General features: G+C 51.1%; 1 protein-coding gene across 3 annotated transcripts in view; it reads right to left on the bottom strand.

Moving 5' to 3' along the window:
* The window catches only part of CACNB2 (calcium voltage-gated channel auxiliary subunit beta 2), a 355422-nt gene that overhangs the window by 205616 nt on the left and 125344 nt on the right, over nt 1-24462 (bottom strand). The window contains exon 1 of one of the 3 annotated variants that reach the window (XM_088478599.1): nt 13388-13473. The exons of the other annotated variants lie outside the window; for them this stretch is intronic. Within the exon in view, the coding sequence (XP_088334725.1) occupies nt 13388-13435 (48 nt within the window). The 5' untranslated portion in view covers nt 13436-13473. Of the gene's footprint in view, nt 1-13387; nt 13474-24462 lie in introns of those variants that run through there. 3 annotated transcript variants of the gene reach the window in all.

Raw genomic sequence — 24462 nt, forward strand, 5'->3', positions numbered from 1 at the left:
TGACAGAAAATATCCTAGTGACTGATATACAATTCAGTGAGCATGCCTGGGACTAATGAACAATACAAAGTGCAACCAAGTGACCAACATACAGTGCATAGAGCATCTCAGTGACCAATATACAATACAGAGAGGCCAATATAAAATCCACAAGTGTTCCGCAGCGCCTTACAAAGTACATAAACAAATAAGTAAACAGCGACTTACAAAACAATACAATTCAAAGCAGGACACGAACATGGATATTAAACATAGCTATATTAGCGACCTTTACACCCACACAAGCACCCAAGTGTTAGTTGCCCTAGTGGGGAGTGAGATAAATTAAAATACAGTAGGGAAAAGCACAAGAGGGTAGAGGGCCTTGTTCGAAATAGCTTACATTCTAAAAGGGAGGGGCAGACAAACAGGAGTGACACAGATGGGGTAGGCAGGGAGGAAGTAAGATGTAGCAGCAAGTTAGGATGAGAGCTGGAAAGCTTTAATGAAGTAGTGGGTCTTACTAATATACAATTCAAAAAGCATGTTAATGACCAATATACAATACACAAAGCAAATTAAACAGTATACAATACAGAGACCATTCCAGTGATATTTACACAATACAGAGAACATATTGACTGATATACAATACATAGAGCATCATCATAATAAATATACAATATAGAGAGTTTCCAAGTGACCAATATACACTACAGAGAACTTCTTAATGACTGATATACAGTACAGAAAGCATCATAATATGCAATACACCAAAGAAAGTCTGGTGTACACCAATACACCAAAGTAAGTCTGGTCCTTTATGGAAAGGTGCTACTCTTGTTATTACAAAAAAAAAAAAACAAAGCAAAAATAGCCAATTTGAGTTTTTTTTATTAGTGCATCTAGACAAACTGGTAAACATCATAGGAAAAAAGTAAACACTTAGGGCTCTATTTACTACAATCCGCATATTGAATGCGGATTGTAGTGTGATATTACCGAGTGAATTCGCATTGCGAATTCAGGCAATATCACAGGGATTTACTATAAATCCCTTGCAGGGACAGAGCTTGCGATAAAGCTCTGTCCCTGCGGATCCCATCCGCACTCTAGTCGCGGTATTTTCGGAAAAAATACCGCGACCAAGAGCCCGCGCATGCCCCGACCCACCGTCGCTGCTACCCCCCACTGATGCTAAGCCCCGCCCCCGGTGCTAAGCCCCGCCCCCCGTGATCGTGGACCCCCGCGACCCCCCCTCCCTTCATTACACTTACCTGCATCCTCCTGGCCTCCGGTGATCTTCTCCGGGCTTCCCGATCAGGTGATCTCCCATACTGCACTGGGGCCCGATCACCTGATGACCGGGCAGCAGTGCACTGTGTGAGACCAGCTGACCAGGGAGGAGCCATCACCGGAGGCCCGATCACCGGTCCCTGGATTCAGGTAAGTAAAAAAAAATGTTTCATTTTTTTTTTCTTTTTTTTACAACAATCAGCTTGCGGTCTGCTTAGACCACATAGCTGATTACTGGTACCGGCTCCCGCCTCTGCTCTCCCCGTTAGAACAGAGTGGGAGCCCGGTAACCCTCCAGGTGGCGTTATTATCACAGGGCTTCCCCCGGTATTTTTTTACAATTTATTTTTAGTAACTATGGTCGGATCACATTTCCCATAACAATTATGGGAAATGCGATTTGCTTTACTAAAAATAAGTGATAATTAGGGGTTGGAGTAGAATTTTACTAATTCTACTCCAATTGCCCTATAGTAACTACAAGTGAAACTAAAATAATGTGAAAAGGGTGTGAAAACACCCTTTTTCACTTTATTTTAGTAAAAAATATGAGATATGGTAAGAACTTACCCTTGTTATCTCTATTTCTACGAAGTCCATAGGGTTCCACAGGATACCTTGGGGTATAGGTGTGACGTCAGTCGCAGGGCACCAAAGAGTTAAGCTTTCAGCCTCCCAGGATGCACTAGGTCCCCCTCCTATACCCCGCCCCCGGGCCAAGGCACCTCAGTTAGTTACCAAGCCATAGGCCGGAGGAGGAGAAGGAAGAGAGAGAACAAAGATCTGGACACATACAAGAATCACATTCTCACCAGAGGGAGACGGAAAACCGGTGACCAGAGCAAAGCCCATCTGCAGCACAGGTGCGACAGGGCGGGAGTCCTGTGGAACCCTATGGACTTCGTAGAAATAGAGATAACAAGGGTAAGTTCTTACCATATCTCATATTTTCTACTTCAGGGTCCATAGGGTATCCACAGGATACCTTGGGGATGTCCCAAAGCAGTATCCTTTAAGGGTGGGGACGCTCCTGTGCAGAAAGGAGAATCCGCCGCCCGAAGGAAGCATCCTGAGAGGCGAAGGTGTCAAACCTGTAATACCTCACGAAGGTATGGACAGAAGACCACGTAGCAGCCTTGCAGATCTGAACTGCCGAGGCACCACGTCGAGCTGCCCACGAAGGACCCACAGACCTAGTGGAATGAGCCTTCAGAGAAGGAGGGACCGGTAGGCCTTCATGAAGATAAGCTTCAGAAATAGCCATACGGATCCAGGCTGCCAAAGTTTGCTTTGAAGCAGGCCAACCCTTTTTACGGAAGCCAAAGAGGACAAACAAAGCGTCCGACTTCCTAAACGAAGAAGTGCGGTCAACATAAGTCCTTAAGGCCCGCACAACATCCAAAGAGGCCTCACCCACGGAAAGACCCGGTGAGTTAAAGGCCGGAACAACTATTTCCTCGTTAATATGAAACTGGGAAACAACTTTGGGAAGAAACTCGGGCCGAGAGCGGAGCACTGCCCTGTTCCCATAAAAAACCAAGAAAGGGGGTCTACAAGAAAGAGCCCCTAACTCAGAAACACGTCTGGCCGAAGCAATGGCCAGAAGGAAAACAGTCTTAGCTGTTAGCCATTTAAGATCCACTGAGCCCAGTGGTTCAAACGGCGGTCCTTGGAGAGCCCTCAGGACCACAGCCAAATCCCAAGGCGCCACAGGTGGAACAAAGGGCGGCTGAATGCGGAGAACACCCTGCATAAAGGTGCGCACATCCGGGATTGTAGCAATCCTACGGTGAAACCAGACAGATAGGGCCGAAACCTGTACCTTCAAAGAAGCAAGGCGAAGCCCATGATCTAGTCCCGCTTGCAGGAAGGCGAGAATCCGAGACAGACGAAACTCCCGCGGTGCATAACCTCTCGGTCGACACCACTGGAAGAACGTATGCCACACGCGATGGTATATCCTCGCGGAAGACGGTTTCCGAGCTCGTAACATGGTACTCACCACAGAGCTGGAAAACCCCCGGGACCTCAGCATGGCCGTCTCAACAGCCACGCCGTCAAAGACAGCCGAGTCAGGTCCGGGTGAAGGCAAGGACCCTGAGACAGAAGGTCCGGTCGTAGCGGCAACCGCAGAGGAATGTCCACGGACAGACCCTGAAGGTCTGAGAACCAGTGCCGTCTGGGCCACGCGGGAGCTATCAACAGGAGCGTCCCTCCTTCCTGTTTGAATTTCCGGATTACCCATGGAAGAAGGGAGACCGGAGGGAACAGGTATGCGAACCGGAACGTCCACCGGACGGACAGAGCATCCACCAGAGACGCCCCTTCGTCTCTTGTGCGAGACCCGTACACCGGCAACTTGTTGTTGTGCCGGGACACCATGAGGTCGATTTCTGGAAGACCCCACCTGTCCACCAGTAGTTGAAAAACGTCCGGGTGCAGGGACCATTCCCCCGGATGAACGTCCTGGCGACTTAGAAAGTCCGCCTCCCAATTGAGCACTCCCGGGATGAAGACCGCTGATATGGCCGGAAGATTGCGCTCCGCCCAAACCAGGATCCGAGAGACCTCTACGAGAGCCGCCCGACTGCGAGTTCCTCCTTGCCTGTTTATGTAGGCCATGGTGGTAGCGTTGTCCGACTGGACCTGCACCGGGCGACCCTGGAGAAACCGCTGTGCCTGCTGGAGAGCATTGAAGACCGCACGGAGTTCCAAGATATTTATTGGAAGCTCCGCTTCTGTCGGCGTCCACCTGCCCTGGAACAAGTGTGGACCCGAAACTGCTCCCCAGCCCCGAAGACTGGCGTCCGTTGTCAACAGGACCCAATTTGGAACCCAGAACGGACGTCCCTTGTTGAGGTGGGTCGTCTGTAACCACCACGTAAGGGACAGGCGAACCTCCTGGGTGAGCACAATCGTCTGGGACTTCAGAGACTGAGTCAGCCCGTTCCATTTGGACAGGATCAGGTGCTGCAGAGGTCTGGAGTGAAACTGGGCGTATTCCACCATGTCGAACACCGACACCATGGAGCCCAGTAACCTCATCGCCGAGTGTAAGGACACCCGGCGGCTGTGCAGACAACTGCGCACCCTTGACTGTAAAGCAGAGATCTTGTCCTCCGTCACGAAGATCCTTTGCTGTCCCGAGTCCAATAAGGCTCCAAGATGCAGAATCCTCCGAGACGGGATTAGAGTGGACTTCTGCCAGTTGATTAGCCAGCCGTGCCGTTGCAGCAGTGCAATGGTCAGGTCCAAGTGGCGTAACAGGAGCTCTGGAGATCCTGCCACCAATAACAGGTCGTCCAAATACGGCAACATGCGGACTCCCTGCAGCCGCAGAGAAGCCGCCATGACCGCCATCACCTTGGTGAAAACACGTGGTGCTGTTGCCAGGCCAAAAGGTAACGCCCGAAACTGGAAGTGGTCGCTGCTGATTGCAAACCTGAGGAACTGTTGATGGCGCCAAAGAATAGGGACATGCAGGTAAGCGTCCTGTATGTCCAATGACACCAAGTAGTCCCCAGGTTCCAGCGCCAGAATGATGGACCGTAGGGTCTCCATCCGAAACTTCGGGACCCGCAAAGACTTGTTGAGTGCTTTGAGGTTGAGAATCGGACGATATGACCCATTGGGTTTCTGTACCAAAAATAGATTTGAATAGAAACCCTGGCCCCTCTGGGAGAATGGAACCGCCACTATAACTCCAGCCTGGAGCATAGTGTGCAATACCTTCCGCAGCTCCGTAGCCTTGTTCCGGTCTGATGGGAGACCCGTGGTGAAGAAGCGAGCCGGGGGTCTGTGCCGGAAGGAGAGGGCGTATCCGTGGGAAACCACCTCCAGAACCCAAGTGTCTGTCGTAGTGGTCGACCAACACTGGGCGAACTGTAGCAGGCGGCCTCCCACCCTGGGATCCCCCAAAGGGAGGCCCGGACCGTCAGGCCGCAGGCTTGTCATCTGGCTTGGGGGCCGGACGTCTGGTACTCCATGCCTGCTTCCGGGGCTTGACCGATTTCTTAGGGCCAGCCTGTCGAGGAAACGACTGTGGTTTGGGCCTGCCCTGGGCCCTAGATGACCGAAAGGACGATGGTCCCGAACCAGAAGGAGCAGCGGCCGACGGGAGACAGGCAGATTTGGCTGCCGCCAGCGTGGCCACAATCTTATCCAGATCCGGACCGAAGAGAACTTCTCCGGTAAACGGCAACGCTTCCAGACCTTTCTTGGAATCTGCGTCCGCCTTCCAGGATCGCAGCCACAAGGTGCGACGAGCAGCTACCGCTGCTGAAGAAATTCTAGACACCAGAGTACTAATGTCTAGAGCCGCCTCGTTGATGTAGGTGGCCGAATCACGGAGATTGCCAATCAACTCCGCCTGATCGGCCGGACAGTCGGATTCAAAAGAAGCCTCTAATGAATCCGCCCAGCGCTCCATCGCTCTGGCAACCCAGCAAATGGCCATAGCCGGCCGTGCTGCCCCCCCTGCAAGGGAATAAGCGGACTTCAGGCAGATTTCTACCTTGCGGTCCGTAGCATCCTTAAGGGAGGACATGGATGGCATCGGCAATGTGGCACTACGGACAAGACGGGTCACGTGAGAATCCACCTGTGGAGGGGATTCCCACTTAGCAAAATAATTATCCGCGAATGGATAAGCCACCGCCAGGCGTCTCTGCGGCTGGTATCTTTTGCCAGGTTGTTTCCACGCCTCCTCTAAATGGTCCACCAACTGACCCGAAAGAGGAAAGACTGTGGCATCGCCCTTCACATCTTTGAAAAAGGCATACTTAGATTTAGCCGCTGGGGGAACTTCGTCCTCAATCACCAAGGCTGTGCGGACCGCCCGAATAAGTCCAGGAATATATACTTTGGACTTAGCATCAGCGTCCTTAGTATGGAGAGGTTCCTGATCGTAAGCATCTAGAATCTCCCCATCATCAGACGTCCCTTCGTCATCCTCATAAGGAGCGGACAGAGACGCCACCGGCCTTTTATGAGACCGCATCACAGACTCCCCTTGCAACACATCCGACAAGTGCTGTACAGAACTCGTCAGGGAGTTAACCCACGCTGGCTCCTGAGAACCCGGGAGCGGGGAAATAGGGAGACTATGGGGTACCACCAATTGTCGTGGGAACCCCTGCATGGGTGACGACACCACAGACTGCTGGGACAAACCCATCGGAGTAAACGCGGGCTGCGGAGCTAACTGGCCCACTAAAGCTGTTAACGCCTGAGCGAAACAAGCCCAGGGCGGCTCCTGTACCGGTGCTGTAACCGTAATAGGCCGCGCCATGGACAAACACTGCCGGCAAAGGCCCTCCGCGCTACCCTCCCCCTCCGCTAACGGTACTTTGCACGTGGTACACTGTAGCCGGAGGGGAAAATCACTTTCAGACATGATGGCACCACGTATGTGACCTCTCTCACCAATTAAGTATTAAATAGGCGAGAGACCACCCTGCAGCACCGCACCGCAAGGGCTTTAGCAGAAAGAACAGGGACAGTAATAAAGCTGACAGTTTAGAGAAGAAAAGTTACAGGCAGCAGCGCTAGCACAGTCACATACAATGCAGAGAAATAACAATTCCTGCACTAACAGCGCTGATCACTCAACTACACAGACACAGGGCCTGGTAGGACACAGCGCTGCATACACAGACCTGACCACAGCGGAGGAGAGGTATGCGGGGGGACCCAGACCACGATGCTTCCGTCCAGCGCTTCCAGCAGCGTTCACCATGCGTTCTGGAGAAGATGGCCGCCGAGGAGCAGAGAGGAGGCTGGCCTGGGGGAGGAGCGCTGCCACAGGACCAGTCGGCAGCATGCAGAGAGGGCTGTGTGCAGCGGGGGAGGCGCCGGCTGTGAGACAGGGAAGGCGCGCTCCCCTGGCATGCATTTAACCCCTGGGACGCCGCAGCGCTACCGCTCTGCTGCGGTCCGCTGTCCCAGGGGGTAGTGGAAGCGCAGGTTGGTCGCCTGGCTCCACGCTGCAGCCAGTCCCCAGGGAGCCCCCTGCCTGGGGACTTAGGACCATGTGATCAGCGGGGACCCACCGCGGGACCCCGCTGCTTACCTCTGTCCCCCTTGAATCCGGCCATGGTCCGGAGCATCTGGGGTCACCGCTAGCTGTGACCCCAGACGCCCACCAGCATCCCCGGATCAGTACCGGCGTTCTGGTACCGGCGGGGTGTAGGGAAGACAGCATGGACGTCAGGACTGACTGTCCATGCTGTTCATCCAGATGTGCAGCCACAGCTGCATGAAGAATAAGCTTCAGGGGCTCTTCTAGCCCCCACTCCAACAGGTGCACCCGACTCCGGCCGGGCACCAAACTAAAACTGAGGTGCCTTGGCCCGGGGGCGGGGTATAGGAGGGGGACCTAGTGCATCCTGGGAGGCTGAAAGCTTAACTCTTTGGTGCCCTGCGACTGACGTCACACCTATACCCCAAGGTATCCTGTGGATACCCTATGGACCCTGAAGTAGAAATAATGTTAATAAATAGAGCCCTTAGGGACAGAACAATGGCAACATGATGTACATCAATCAGTATACTAGCAGTCATCCACTGGATATAAAAGCATAATATGTAACTGCAGCGTTCGACATGGTCGGATAATCCATTAGGCAACCTAGGAACACATCAAGGACCTAATGGGCACTAATGGCCCCATATTGCCCTAAATTACTTTTCCTTCGGAGGTTGGAAAAGGGACCAAACCAACATGTTATATGGGGCCAGATGAGGTCATGATATAGTTGCAGCCATATAACTCATGGCAGCTGCTGATGGCAGAGAGACAGATGTTGGGTACTCTCTGTTTTATACACAACTGGGGAGCATCTTCTACCCAATATTGCACCATCATGCCCCCCTTCCCATCTCCCAAGGAGGAGAAAAAAAAGATAGGATAGGTAAGTGTACTGTACACTACACCCCCCAACATATCCTGACTACTGAATAAAATCCTAACAAAACTAGAGCCGTAACTAGACTTTATGGTGCCTTGTGCCAGATGAGCATTGGCACCCCCCAATTTTTTAAATAGGGAGAAAACACACCCAAAAAAGGGCCATGGCCTCATGGGGAAAGGCCAGGGAAGAGATAAGGGAGGCCGGGAGATGCAGGGGATAAAAGAAGAGGAAGTTACAAGTGAGAATGATAAGATACAGAAAATTGACAGGCCCAAACAGCGCCCCCTGCCCTGCGGTGCCCTGTCCAATAGCACTGGTCGCACCACCCTAGTTACGGCCCTGAACAAAACTATATGACCTTCTCTGCAGACAACATGATCTAATAAACAAGAACAAAATGCAGTTACAGTATATTACATATTATACAGACATATAACACTACAACAAGTCAATATGACCTGACCACAGGACAAAATCATAATACAATTCTAGTACTCTATACGAACATTGAGAAATTACACCTACAGTACCTAGTATGACCAGATAACTAGACGTGATCATAATATGATTGCACTCTAAACACGCAGAGGACGTTACACTTCCCATACATCACTGGACGTTATTGTAATACAATTTTATTACACTCTATAGAGCCATCGCACATTACATCAGTCAATATTAAGTGTTTACTGGACATGACCATAATACAATTCTATTACAATATACAGACATACAACACTACACATCACAATATGACCTGACCACTGCATGTGATCATAATACATTTATAATACACTATGGGGCCAATTCATGACGTTAATTATCGGGGTCTGTTCGTACCTTGATAATTAACATTCTAACTCACCATGGAATCCGGAGCAATTCAGCATTTCGCCGGCACGGTGACAGCTGATAAAAAAATTAGCTGTCCTGCGAGCGGTTTCCCTGCTCCTACAGGTCACGCATGCGCACAAAATCCCTGACATCCGGCGGAAGGAGCCAGATGGGGGCGGAAGGATCCCAAAGAATCCCTTTTCGCAATCTGGGACTCCTTCCCATAGGGAAGAAGTGGGTTGCGAGCCCAGAGCGGTAGCACTTGCCTTCTGAAGATGGCGAATGCTCCCGCAATCAAGCTCCGAAAATATTGTATTTTCAGAGCTTGATTAATTCTGTCCCCATACTAGTGTATGGGGACAGCGGGCCATTCCACCACAGGAAGGTAAGTAGGAGATACCTGTTATACTAGTGTATGGGGACAGCCGGCCATTCCACCACAGGAAGGTAAGCAGGAGATATCTGTGATACTAGTGTATGGGGACAGCGGGCCATTCCGCCACATGAAGGTAAGCAGGAGATATCTGTGATACTAGTGAATGGGGACAGCGGGCCATTCCGCCAGAGGAAAGTAAGTAGGAGATATCTGTGATACTAGTGTATGGGGACAGCAGGCCATTCCGCCACAGGAAGGTAAGCAGGAGATATCTGTGATACTAGTGTATGGGGACAACGGGCCATTCCGCCAGAGGAAGGTAAGCAGGAGATATCTGTGATACTAGTGTATGGGGACAACGGGCCATTCCGCCAGAGGAAGGTAAGCAGGAGATATCTGTGATACTAGTGTATGGGGACAACGGGCCATTCCGCCAGAGGAAAGTAAGTAGGAGATATCTGTGATACTAGTGTATGGGGACAGCAGGCCATTCCGCCACAGGAAGGTAAGCAGGAGATATCTGTGATACTAGTGTATGGGGACAACGGGCCATTCCGCCAGAGGAAGGTAAGCAGGAGATATCTGTGATACTAGTGTATGGGGACAACGGGCCATTCCGCCAGAGGAAGGTAAGCAGGAGATATCTGTGATACTAGTGTATGGGGACAACGGGCCATTCCGCCACAGGAAGGTAAGCAGGAGATATCTGTGATACTAGTGTATGGGGACAGCGGGCCATTCCGTCACAGGAAGGTAAGTAGGAGATATCTGTTATACTGGTGTATGGGGACATCGGGCCATTCCGCCACAGGAAGGTAAGCAGGAGATATCTGTGATACTAGTATATGGGGACAACGGGCCATTCCGCCACAGGAAGGTAAGCAGGAGATATCTGTGATACTAGTGTATGGGGACAACGGGCCATTCCGCCAGAGGAAGGTAAGTAGGAGATATCTGTGATACTAGTGTATGGGGACAGCAGGCCATTCCGCCACAGGAAGGTAAGCAGGAGATATCTGTGATACTAGTGTATGGGGACAACGGGCCATTCCGCCAGAGGAAGGTAAGCAGGAGATATCTGTGATACTAGTGTATGGGGACAACGGGCCATTCCGCCAGAGGAAGGTAAGCAGGAGATATCTGTGATACTAGTGTATGGGGACAACGGGCCATTCCGCCACAGGAAGGTAAGCAGGAGATATCTGTGATACTAGTGTATGGGGACAGCGGGCCATTCCGTCACAGGAAGGTAAGTAGGAGATATCTGTTATACTGGTGTATGGGGACATCGGGCCATTCCGCCACAGGAAGGTAAGCAGGAGATATCTGTGATACTAGTGTATGGGGACAGCGGGCCATTCCGTCACAGGAAGGTAAGTAGGAGATATCTGTTATACTGGTGTATGGGGACATCGGGCCATTCCGCCACAGGAAGGTAAGCAGGAGATATCTGTGATACTAGTATATGGGGACAACGGGCCATTCCGCCACAGGAAGGTAAGCAGGAGATATCTGTGATACTAGTGTATGGGGACAACGGGCCATTCCGCCAGAGGAAGGTAAGCAGGAGATATCTGTGATACTAGTGTATGGGGACAACGGGCCATTCCGCCAGAGGAAAGTAAGTAGGAGATATCTGTGATACTAGTGTATGGGGACAGCAGGCCATTCCGCCACAGGAAGGTAAGCAGGAGATATCTGTGATACTAGTGTATGGGGACAACGGGCCATTCCGCCAGAGGAAGGTAAGCAGGAGATATCTGTGATACTAGTGTATGGGGACAACGGGCCATTCCGCCAGAGGAAGGTAAGCAGGAGATATCTGTGATACTAGTGTATGGGGACAACGGGCCATTCCGCCACAGGAAGGTAAGCAGGAGATATCTGTGATACTAGTGTATGGGGACAACGGGCCATTCCGCCAGAGGAAGGTAAGCAGGAGATATCTGTGATACTAGTGTATGGGGACAACGGGCCATTCCGCCAGAGGAAAGTAAGTAGGAGATATCTGTGATACTAGTGTATGGGGACAGCAGGCCATTCCGCCACAGGAAGGTAAGCAGGAGATATCTGTGATACTAGTGTATGGGGACAACGGGCCATTCCGCCAGAGGAAGGTAAGCAGGAGATATCTGTGATACTAGTGTATGGGGACAACGGGCCATTCCGCCAGAGGAAGGTAAGCAGGAGATATCTGTGATACTAGTGTATGGGGACAACGGGCCATTCCGCCACAGGAAGGTAAGCAGGAGATATCTGTGATACTAGTGTATGGGGACAGCGGGCCATTCCGTCACAGGAAGGTAAGTAGGAGATATCTGTTATACTGGTGTATGGGGACATCGGGCCATTCCGCCACAGGAAGGTAAGCAGGAGATATCTGTGATACTAGTATATGGGGACAACGGGCCATTCCGCCACAGGAAGGTAAGCAGGAGATATCTGTGATACTAGTGTATGGGGACAACGGGCCATTCCGCCAGAGGAAGGTAAGTAGGAGATATCTGTGATACTAGTGTATGGGGACAGCAGGCCATTCCGCCACAGGAAGGTAAGCAGGAGATATCTGTGATACTAGTGTATGGGGACAACGGGCCATTCCGCCAGAGGAAGGTAAGCAGGAGATATCTGTGATACTAGTGTATGGGGACAACGGGCCATTCCGCCACAGGAAGGTAAGCAGGAGATATCTGTGATACTAGTGTATGGGGACAACGGGCCATTCCGCCACAGGAAGGTAAGCAGGAGATATCTGTGATACTAGTATATGGGGACAACGGGCCATTCCGCCACAGGAAGGTAAGCAGGAGATATCTGTGATACTAGTGTATGGGGACAACGGGCCATTCCGCCACAGGAAGGTAAGCAGGAGATATCTGTGATACTAGTGTATGGGGACAACGGGCCATTCCGCCACAGGAAGGTAAGCAGGAGATATCTGTGATACTAGTGTATGGGGACAACGGGCCATTCCGCCACAGGAAGGTAAGCAGGAGATATCTGAGATATCTGCTTTACCTTCTTGATGAATGGCCCGAACACTTAATTTTTACAATTGCAGGTGAAAATGTTAATTTTCACCTGCTTTTGTAAAAATGAAGTGATGATGAATAGGCCTATATATATCACATCATCATCTGTCCACTGAATATGATCAGAATATAATTTTACTGCATCGTAACTACTCATAATTAGTAACATTTTAATTCCTCAATACAAGCCCTATCACAGTGTTTATGATGTTCCCATGGCAGACACAAGGAATACAGCTACAACGTCACGTATCAAGCTATCCATTAACTTTCCCAAGCTTAACTTCAATTACCAACCACAACAACCTCAAGCTCAGTCTAATTATAATAAGTATACATATATCCAGGCAAACAGGCTCTGTGAGCACGCAGGGTCATACACATTCAGGTAGTGCCTCTCAGTCAGAGCCTGTGAAGTATCTACATATGTATGAGCCTAGCATGTACAGGAGACTAATGCATGGGAGGGCTGTTGCTAGGAGACATTCGCATCTGCAGAGTCCAGTGAGGATGCACTCTGCAGCAATGACAACTTGACATCTCTTCATTACTGCTTCAGCCCATGTAAGCTACAGGTCAGCAAACCATCAGATATTCAGAAAATTGAGTAACACATACATTGTCTGCGGAAGGCATGGGTAACGTGCTAATTCCTCTGCTGTCAGTATTGCAGCCAATAAAATATTGTGTGTGTGTGTGTTTGTGTCAGGTTAAAAGATGAAACAAGCAAAACTGAATTATATATATATTTACACATTCTTATATATAATTATATTTACCTGTACATGTGTGCATCCATATACATTGTATGTGCACATACATATTTTACATGCAATTCACATGCATGTGAGGTGCATGTAAAATATGTACACATGCACTCAATATCTTAACTCAGTTCCATTCTTGGATGAATGAAAAAATTGAATATTATGAGAGTCATGGGTAAGTGTGGAACTTACATAGGAAACCCGTACTCGCCGGCGATGTCCCAGTCCGCAGCACTGCATGAAGAGGATAGCAGAATGCCATCAGCACCGGATTCCTGTCTGGCTCACCTTTACCTCAGAGACATTAGTCCAGGACTCCGACCGACAACAAGTCACCAAGCCCTCAGCCTCCGCTGAGCTATACGCTGAGAGAGGAACAGCTTGTGTCTGGGATCTAGACACAATTTGTCTTCCACATAAAATGAATCCTCTGATCACAGACGTGTTTACAGAGAGCATAGTGTCCTTATCGATGCAGCGTGACAGGATTGCTACTAGGCAGCCCAGGCTTTACACTGCACTGCATTATCCCAGACCGTTATTATCAGCATTGGAAATGTAACCAATATTCCTGTCCTCAGATATTCTGCAGGTGGGAGATCACATTCTGTCGCTGCAGTTATATATTGCAATTATTCCTCATTAAAACAAAAATAAACCACACTTAAATACAACCTGTCAACCCCATCCCTGGTTACAGATATAACCCAATCACTGACCATTGCTACAGAGCCTCAACATACTGTCTAAGTCATTCTGCATTCATTGGATTACAGGAACACCCTGATTTTTCCTTCCCTGTACTGTGCTTCACATGAACCTGCAGGCGGCCCAGCTCAGCGACCTTATTACTTGACTCACTTACGTTTTCCGCTCACTGACGGTGTGCCAGCATTAACCCTCTAAAGGAAAACATTACTTTAATACATTAGAACACACAGTTTAACTATATAGTGATGAGACCAAACTATGGAGGTTGCAGGAATATCACTTGCAGCATAAAGTTCATTGTCCCTTAGTAAAATGTGATGTCAGCACTGTTCTGTCACTAACTGGGGCCTGCAGTTGTGCCTGTTGCTGGGGCACCACATGCATAAACTTGCTGAATGATAACGGGGAGTTTCACTATTACCAATACATATGCTTATCATACTATCCCTTTAAACTGGGACAAGTGAATCACACAGGTTCTGTGGCTGGCTGACATAAAGCCTGCATTTCACCTGCTTTTAGTCAGCCCCAGAACCTGTGTAATTCCTGAGTGGCCCAATTTAAAGGGACAGTATGGTAAGCCTACCTACAGTATAAAGGTGCTAGGACCAAAGCTGTAGTAGCATACAGTACCTATCATACCAACTCTGGACAGTTGGGGGTATGCAAAAGGGAATGGGTATGAAATACCCATCGGGCTGCCGCTGATTCCCGTCAGCGGCAGCCCGACAGGAGCAGAGTGCAATGCAGTGGAAGCCCGACAGCGCTGGAAATCCCGATCGTGGATAGGTATCCACTAACCTAACCTGAGAACCCTAACCCTCCTTAGGGGTGCCTAACCCTAACTTCCCCCCCAAGTGCCTAACCCTAATCCCCCCTCTAAGTGCCTAACCCTAACCTCCCCCTTCCCCGCTATCTAAACCTAAGTCCCCCTTGGGGGGTGCCTAACCCTAAGTCCCCCCCGGGGGTGCCTAACCCTCCCTCCCCCTGGCCTAACCCTCCCGGGGGGGTGCCTAACCCTAAGTCCTCCCCGGGAGCCCTAAACCTAACCCTCCCTCCCGCGGCTGTCCGCTCACGGCACCGGGCATCACTACGATCGTGATGCCGGTCTCCCAGCGTCGGGGAAATGCGGGCGTCTACATCTAGACGCCCGGCATTTCACCCTTGCCGGGATAAGACAGTCGGGAAGCCGGCTGCCGGTATATAGGCAGTCGGCTTCCTGATTGCTTCCCTGCAACAGCACTCTTAGCACTGGCAAAACCCACAGGCAGTACTTTGTTCTAATTAAGTTTGGCCCAGGGTGTTCAAATAAGTTAAATAACAAAAGTGTTTCCTGTAGGGTAGCAGCATCCTGCCAAGTGCTTTAAGCACTAATCTGCCCCCCCATCCCCTTTCACCATGTGCAAGCAGTGCTCAGAATACAGCATACTTATCTACTTTATGGGGTGCACTCCAGGAGCTGGGAGGCATGAGGTTCGGGGGACATGACCTTGCAAATGATAAAACTTAACCACCCCATGACTTAATGCCGCAAATCGCCATGACAACAGAATTCAGTGATCTGGTTCATCATGGCCCTGTCTCACCCACCTCTTTCGGGAGGGCTGTCTACTGTCCTGGGAGACCTCCCCCATATTCAGGAGTTTCCTGCCTGTATTATGGAATACAGGCAAGATTGGGAGAAGAGGACAGTATAAAAGCAGGGGTAATTACGTGATTTTTGTTAGGGGGAATTACAGCCTTGTCTTTCTCCAAAATACTTCTATTTTAAATATACACATCATGCTTGTCTGCATGTGGTAACTCCCCTCCAGATGAGCCTGGGAAGGGAGATCCAAGTGACAAGTGCAGGGGCGTGGCAATGTGATAAGCTTCTGTATGGCCCCACCCCATCACGTGGCACCATGGAGCAGGGGGTGGAGCTATAAAAAGGTGACAAGGCACCTCCGCCACCCACTTAAAGTGCAGGAGAGCTGCCAGGAACTCAGTAGTTTCCCGGATATTTCAAGAGAGTAGGCAAGGATGATGCATATACAGTAGAAATCTTATATGCAGTGTATATAGCATACATGATATACTTGTCCTACTCTGACAAATACCCACATATAGTTCAATGCTTTTGCTTGTATCAATTGCTTTTCCTTAAATGGTGGGACCTCAATAGTTATAGTTACTAATGCAATATATATGTGGGATCAGTTGAATGAGAATAACTTTCTAATTGAGTTATAGTTTATGTTATTTGTTCCCTCGATTCATATATTCTCCCGAATCGTGGCAGTAGCCCAAAAAATGTGCATGGTTGTGTCATATTGGGGGAGAGGGGGGCGCTGTGTCCCTCCAAGGCTTTTCTAGTGTTTTTAAAGCAGATTTACACTGCTGCTACCATAGAATCTGAACTATCTGGCAGCTGTATTTAACTTATTTAGCTGGTCTCATATACATCAAAGGAGGAGAGTTATCAAAACCTTCTAAAGAGGATGGAGTGGAGGTGTTTCCCATAGCAACCAATCAGATTTTAGCTATCATTTTACAGAATGTGCTAGATAAATAATAGTTAGAATCTGACTGGGCAACTTCACCACTTGACCTCTTTAGAAAGTTTGATACATCTCCCCAGACTTGCATACCCTCCTCGAACTGCCCGGAGGGCTCCTGAAAATCGGGTGCTGCTCTCAGCCTTCCGGAGAGGCATAAAAGTATCCTGTAATGCACCCCCCCTCCGTCCACATGGCACCGCCCACTTCCTCAAATAAAGTGGGTGTCCAGGCGGCCAATGACACGTCTGAAACACATAGCTGAAACACGTCATCATTGCCACACATTGCTTGACAATGCTGTTAATATCGGCAATGAATAGTGGGGGCTCTGCTATGATCTTGCCAACACCCCCCAGCACCACCCTCCTATGCCGCGCCACACTGCCTCCTGTTGTGTCGACCTGGCTGTCCTCTTCCAGTGGGGGCAGCTAGAATGTTGACCCCACTGGAAGGCGGACTAGCATATATGATGACAGGAGAGTGGGAAGGGCATATTATTCATACCTCCCAATTGTTTCAGCTGTGGTGGGACAGTCTCCATTCGTGGAGCTTATAAGGGGAAGACTTTTGCCTAACAGTTAGTGTGTCTGGGTGGATCGGGGCAGGGCTTGGGTGGATCGGTGTTGAGACTTATTTATCCCAATATCACATGTTGGGAGGTATCTGTGATATATCTCTCTTGCAACTCGCCAATGTTACAGTAGACGCTTCATAACAGTCATCTACTGTATTGCTACTAGGAGAAAAAGATCATGACTCCTGCAGTAATATGACCAAACAATCTCAGAAGAAGTTCATGGAAACCCCAATGCAGAATAATGGACACACAGCATAGTGATATCACAGAGCTACTATGGGTCCTGGGGCACACAGTGCCAGGTGATATATAGGAGTATACTGTAGGTGCTTTGCAAACACTCATGTGTATTAGCTTAACATTGCATTTGTACACTGTGTATTAGAACACATAACAGGCAGCACATCAGTTATTGTTTTGCTGCCAGCAGCATTGACAGAATGAACCAGTGAGTGTCAGGAGCGTCACACTGCTTACTATGGAACTGCCTCTGAGCCCCATGCAGAGTGGCTGTAGTTGGTGGCAGCTGAGGAAGCCTATTGCTGGGTTTGTGCGCCTGCAAGCAGAAGCCTGTGCCTGCCACTGATTTTACACCAGTCTATGCAACTGTCCTTAGTATTGGCACTTGCACCAGCCCCATGTCAGGTGCAATAGAGCTGTCAACAACAGGCTTCCTTTCCCCATACACACGTCTCAGATTCACACAGAGTTTTCAATGCACACTCACAACACTCCCAAAAGACATGGTGGATCCCTGCGATCACATTATTGTCGCCTAGTTGCCATCCCAAAACGCCCAATTTAGACAGAACTGGTTAAGTTCTGTATGACTCAGAATAGGATGGAGATACAGAGCTCAGACCTGTTCCTGGTTGGGGAGGTCCAGCATTATATCTACCTTCTCCAGCATTATCTCTACCTAAGCAATGGTTTACTGATGTCCACTGCCAGTCTGGGATTTCGTGTAGGGGAGGTCTCCGAGTCCGCTTCTGACATGATATACTTTTTCGATGCCGGCACTTAGGAGGCTCCAACTTCTCCATTTTCATGCACACTATGAAGCGGGTATATTATGATGGATTAAGGAGTGGACAAGACTGGAGACAAATGAAGAATGGGTCTGAGTGAAGAACATAAGCTTCCTGTCCCTATACGATTTCTCCCCTGGCTGACTAAGATGCCTACTATTACTCACCCAGCTACAGACCCAACACTGCTTTGTTGCATCCCCCTCTCAGGAGGTGACCCTGTGTCTCTTCCGTAGTCTCTCCTATGACGCGATTGTTTGACAACCCTGACTTTAATCCAGGTACCACTCCCTCTACGTTAAATTCATGGACATGGCAGGGATATCATGTGTGGGCCAGCTGGTTAGTTCTTTGGGAGTGTCTGCATTTGGTGACTTTCAGCTACATGGCTTTTGCCAGATTCTGAGATATGGCACTATCTTCAAATCAAATATTTTCTGCAGGGCAAAGGGCGTATTCTCAACCCCAGACCACCTTTGAAACATTTGTTTCACTGCCTCCTGCCTGACCCATTTCCTGTGTGTGGGGTTCAAACTCTTGATAGGGCACTATTGGAAATGATGTGTCTGCAGGTGTTGATGTTTCTGAGCTATATAGGCATAAACCAGCTTATGACTCAAACTACAGTATAATATGAGATATGGTAAGAACTTACCCTTGTTATCTCTATTTCTACGAAGTCCATAGGGTTCCACAGGATACCTTGGGGTATAGGTGTGACGTCAGTCGCAGGGCACCAAAGAGTTAAGCTTTCAGCCTCCCAGGATGCACTAGGTCCCCCTCCTATACCCCGCCCCCGGGCCAAGGCACCTCAGTTAGTTACCAAGCCATAGGCCGGAGGAGGAGAAGGAAGAGAGAGAACAAAGATCTGGACACATACAAGAATCACATTCTCACCAGAGGGAGACGGAAAACCGGTGACCAGAGCAAAGCCCATCTGCAGCACAGGTGCGACAGGGCGGGAGTCCTGTGGAACCCTATGGACTTCGTAGAAATAGAGATAACAAGGGTAAGTTCTTACCATATCTCATATTTTCTACTTCAGTGTCCATAGGGTATCCACAGGATACCTTGGGGATGTCCCAAAGCAGTATCCTTTAAGGGTGGGGACGCTCCTGTGCAGAAAGGAGAATCCGCCGCCCGAAGGAAGCATCCTGAGAGGCGAAGGTGTCAAACCTGTAATACCTCACGAAGGTATGGACAGAAGACCACGTAGCAGCCTTGCAGATCTGAACTGCCGAGGCACCACGTCGAGCTGCCCACGAAGGACCCACAGACCTAGTGGAATGAGCCTTTAGAGAAGGAGGGACCGGTAGGCCTTCATGAAGATAAGCTTCAGAAATAGCCATACGGATCCAGGCTGCCAAAGTTTGCTTTGAAGCAGGCCAACCCATTTTACAGAAGCCATAGAGGACAACAAAGCGTCCGACTTCCTAAACAAAGAAGTGCGGTCAACATAAGTCCTTAAGGCCCGCACAACATCCAAAGAGGCCTCACCCACGGAAAGACCCGGTGAGTTAAAGGCCGGAACAACTATTTCCTCGTTAACATGAAACTGGGAAACAACTTTGGGAAGAAACTTGGGCCGAGTGCGGAGCACTGCCCTGTTCCCATGAAAAACCAAAAAAGGGGGTCTACAAGAAAGAGCCCCTAACTCAGAAACACGTCTGGCTGAAGCAACGGCCAGAAGGAAAACAGTCTTAGCTGTTAGCCATTTTATATCCACTGAGCCCAGTGGTTCAAACGGCGGTCCTTGGAGAGCCCTCAGGACCACAGCCAAATCCCAAGGCGCCACAGGTGGAACAAAGGGCGGCTGAATACGGAGAACACCTTGCATAAAGGTGCGCACATCCGGGATTGTAGCAATCCTACGGTGAAACCAGACAGATAGGGCCGAAACCTGTACCTTCAAAGAAGCAAGGCGAAGCCCATGATCTAGTCCCGCTTGCAGGAAGGCGAGAATCCGAGACAGACGAAACTCCCGCGGTGCATAACCTCTCGGTCGACACCACTGGAAGAACATATGCCACACGCGATGGTATATCCTCGCGGAAGACGGTTTCCGAGCTCGTAACATGGTACGCACCACAGAGCTGGAAAACCCCCAGGACCTCAGCATGGCCGTCTCAACAGCCACGCCGCCAAAGACAGCCGAGTCAGGTCCGGGTGAAGACAAGGACCCTGAGACAGAAGGTCCGGTCGTAGCGGCAACCGCAGAGGACTGTCCACGGACAGACCCTGAAGGTCTGAGAACCAGTGCCGTCTGGGCCACGCGGGAGCTATCAACAGGAGCATCCCTCCTTCCTGTTTGAATTTCCGGATTACCCGTGGAAGAAGGGAGACCGGAGGGAACAGGTATGCGAACCTGAACGTCCACCGGACGGACAGAGCATCCACCAGAGACGCCCCTTCGTCTCTTGTGCGAGACCCGTACACCGGCAACTTGTTGTTGTGCCGGGACGCCATGAGGTCGATTTCTGGAAGACCCCACCTGTCCACCAGTAGTTGAAAAACGTCCGGGTGCAGGGACCATTCCCCTGGATGAACGTCCTGGCGACTTAGAAAGTCTGCCTCCCAATTTAGCACTCCCGGGATGAAGACCGCTGATATGGCCGGAAGATTGTGCTCCGCCCAAACCAGGATCCGAGAGACCTCTACGAGAGCCGCCCGACTGCGAGTTCCTCCTTGCCTGTTTATGTAGGCCACGGTGGTAGCATTGTCCGACTGGACCTGCACCGGGTGACCCTGGAGAAACCGCTGTGCCTGCAGGAGAGCATTGAAGACCGCACGGAGTTCCAAGATATTTATTGGAAGCTCCGCTTCTGTCGGTGTCCACCTGCCCTGGAACAAGTGTGGACCCGAAACTGCTCCCCAGCCCCGAAGACTGGCGTCCGTTGTCAACAGGACCCAATTTGGAACCCAGAACGGACGTCCCTTGTTGAGGTGGGTCGTCTTTAACCACCACGCAAGGGACAGGCGAACCTCCGGGGTGAGCACAATCGTCTGGAACTTCAGAGACTGAGGCAGCCCGTTCCACTTGGACAGGATCAGGTGCTGCAGAGGTCTGGAGTGAAACTGGGCGTATTCCACCATGTCGAACACCGACACCATGGAGCCCAGTAACCTCATCGCCGAGTGTAAGGACACCCGGCGGCTGTGCAGACAACTGCGCACCCTTGACTGTAAAGCAGAGATCTTGTCCTCCGTCACGAAGATCCTTTGCTGTCCCGAGTCCAATAAGGCTCCAAGATGAAGAATCCTCCGAGACGGGATTAGAGTGGACTTCTGCCAGTTGATTAGCCAGCCGTGCCATTGCAGCAGTGCAATGGTCAGGTCCAAGTGGTGTAACAGGAGCTCTGGAGATCCTGCCACCAATAACAGGTCGTCCAAGTACGGCAACATGCGGACTCCTTGCAGCCGCAGAGAAGCCGCCATGACCGCCATAGCGTCCTGTAAGTTCAATGACACCATGTAGTCCCCAGGTTCCAGCGCCAGAATGATGGACCGTAGGGTCTCCATCCGAAACTTCGGGACCCGCAAAGACTTGTTGAGTGCTTTGAGGTTGAGAATCGGACGATATGACCCATTGGGTTTCTGTACCAAAAAAAGATTTGAATAGAAACCCTGGCCCCTCTGGGAGAATGGAACAGGCACTATAACTCCAGCCTGGAGCATAGTGTGCAATACCTTCCGCAGCTCCGTAGCCTTGTTCCGGTCTGATGGTAGACCCGTGGTGAAGAATCGAGCCGGGGGTCTGTGCCGGAAGGAGAGGGCGTACCCATGAGAGACCACCTCCAGAACCCAAGTGTCTGTCGTAGTGAACGACCAACACCGGGAGAACTGCAGCAGGCGGCCTCCCACCCTGGGATCCCCCAAGGGGAGACCCGGACCGTCAGGCCGCAGGCTTGTCATCTGGCTTGGGGGCCGGACGTCTGGTACTCCATGCCTGTTTCCGGGGCTTGACCGATTTCTTAGGGCCAGCCTGTCGAGGAAACGACTGTGGTTTGGGCCTGCCCTGGGCCCTAGATGACCGAAAGGACGATGGTCCAGAACCAGAAGGAGCAGCGGCCGACGGGAGACAAGCAGATTTGGCTGCCGCCAGCGTGGCCACAATCTTATCCAGATCCGGACCGAAGAGAACTTCTCCGGTAAACGGCAACGCTTCCAGACCTTTCTTGGATCTGCGTCCGCCTTCCAGGATCGCAGCCACAAGGTGCGACGAGCAGCTACCGCTGCTGAAGAAATTCTAGACACCAGAGTACTAATGTCTAGAGCCGCCTCGTTGATGTAGGTGGCCGAATCACGGAGATTGCCAATCAACTCCGCCTGTTCGGCCGGACAGTCGGATTCAAAAGAAGCCTCTAATGAATCCGCCCAGCGCTCCATCGCTCTGGCAACCCAGCAAATGGCCATAGCCGGCCGTGCTGCCCCCCCTGCAAGGGAATAAGCAGACTTCAGGCAGATTTCTACCTTGCGGTCCGTAGCATCCTTAAGGGAGGACATGGATGGCATCGGCAATGTGGCACTACGGACAAGACGGGTCACGTGAGAATCCACCTGTGGAGGGGATTCACACTTAGCAAAATAATTATCCGCGAACGGATAAGCCACCGCCAGGCGTCTCTGCGGCTGGTATCTTTTGCCAGGTTGTTTCCACGCCTCCTCTAAATGGTCCACCAACTGACCCGAAAGAGGAAAGACTGTGGCATCGCCCTTCACATCTTTGAAAAAGGCATACTTAGATTTAGCCGCTGGGGGAACTTCGTCCTCAATCACCAAGGCTGTGCGGACCGCCCGAATAAGTCCAGGAATATATACTTTGGACTTAGCATCAGCGTCCTTAGTATGGAAAGGTTCCTGATCGTAAGGATCCAGAATCTCCCCATCATCAGACGTCCCTTCGTCATCCTCATAAGGAGCGGACAGAGACGCCACCGGCCTTTTATGAGGCCGCATCACAGACTCCCCTTGCAACACATCCGACAAGTGCTGTACAGAACTCGTCAGGGAGTTAACCCACGCTGGCTCCTGAGAACCCGGGAGCGGGGAAATAGGGAGACTGTGGGGTACCACCAATTGTCGTGGGAACCCCTGCATGGGTGACGACACCACAGACTGCTGGGACAAACCCATCGGAGTAAACGCGGGCTGCGGAGCTAACTGGCCCACTAAAGCTGTTAACGCCTGAGCGAAACAAGCCCAGGGCGGCTCCTGTACCGGTGCTGTAACCGTAATAGGCCGCGCCATGGACAAACACTGCCGGCAAAGGCCCTCCGCGCTACCCTCCCCCTCCGCTAACGGTACTTTGCACGTGGTACACTGTAGCCGGAGGGGAAAATCACTTTCAGACATGATGGCACCACGTATGTGACCTCTCTCACCAATTAAGTATTAAATAGGCGAGAGACCACCCTGCAGCACCGCACCGCAAGGGCTTTAGCAGAAAGAACAGGGACAGTAATAAAGCTGACAGTTTAGAGAAGAAAAGTTACAGGCAGCGCTAGCACAGTCACATACAATGCAGAGAAATAACAATTCCTGCACTAACAGCGCTGATCACTCAACTACACAGACACAGGGCCTGGTAGGACACAGCGCTGCATACACAGACCTGAGCCACAGCGGAGGAGAGGTATGCGGGGGGACCCAGACCACGATGCTTCCTTCCAGACTTCCAGCAGCGTTCACCATGCGTTGCAGAGAAGATGGCCGCCGAGGAGCAGAGAGAAGCTGGCCTGGGGGAGGAGCGCTGACACAGGACCAGTCAGCACAGTGCAGAGAGGGCTGTGTGCAGCGGGGGAGGCGCCGGCTGTGAGACAGGGAAGGCGCGCTCCCCTGGCATGCATTTAACCCCTGGGACGCCGCAGCGCTACCGCTCTGCTGCGGTCCGCTGTCCCAGGGGGTAGTGGAAGCGCAGGTTGGTCGCCTGGCTCCACGCTGCAGCCAGTCCCCAGGGAGCCCCCTGCCTGGGGACTTAGGACCATGTGATCAGCGGGGACCCACCGCGGGACCCCGCTGCTTACCTCTGTCCCCCTTGAATCCGGCCATGGTCCGGAACATCTGGGGTCACCGCTAGCTGTGACCCCAGACGCCCACCAGCATCCCCGGATCAGTACCGGCGTTCTGGTACCGGCGGGGTGTAGGGAAGACAGCATGGATGTCAGGACTGACTGTCCATGCTGTTCATCCAGATGTGCAGCCACAGCTGCATGAAGAAAAAGCTTCAGGGGCTCTTCTAGCCCCCACTCCAACAGGTGCACCCGACTCCGGCCGGGCACCAAACTAAACTGAGGTGCCTTGGCCCGGGGGCGGGGTATAGGAGGGGGACCTAGTGCATCCTGGGAGGCTGAAAGCTTAACTCTTTGGTGCCCTGCGACTGACGTCACACCTATACCCCAAGGTATCCTGTGG

The sequence above is a fragment of the Taudactylus pleione genome, unplaced genomic scaffold, assembly GCF_031769625.1.
Source record: "Taudactylus pleione unplaced genomic scaffold, aTauple2 ptg000216l, whole genome shotgun sequence".
In the NCBI taxonomy this organism is placed as follows: domain Eukaryota; kingdom Metazoa; phylum Chordata; class Amphibia; order Anura; family Myobatrachidae; genus Taudactylus; species Taudactylus pleione.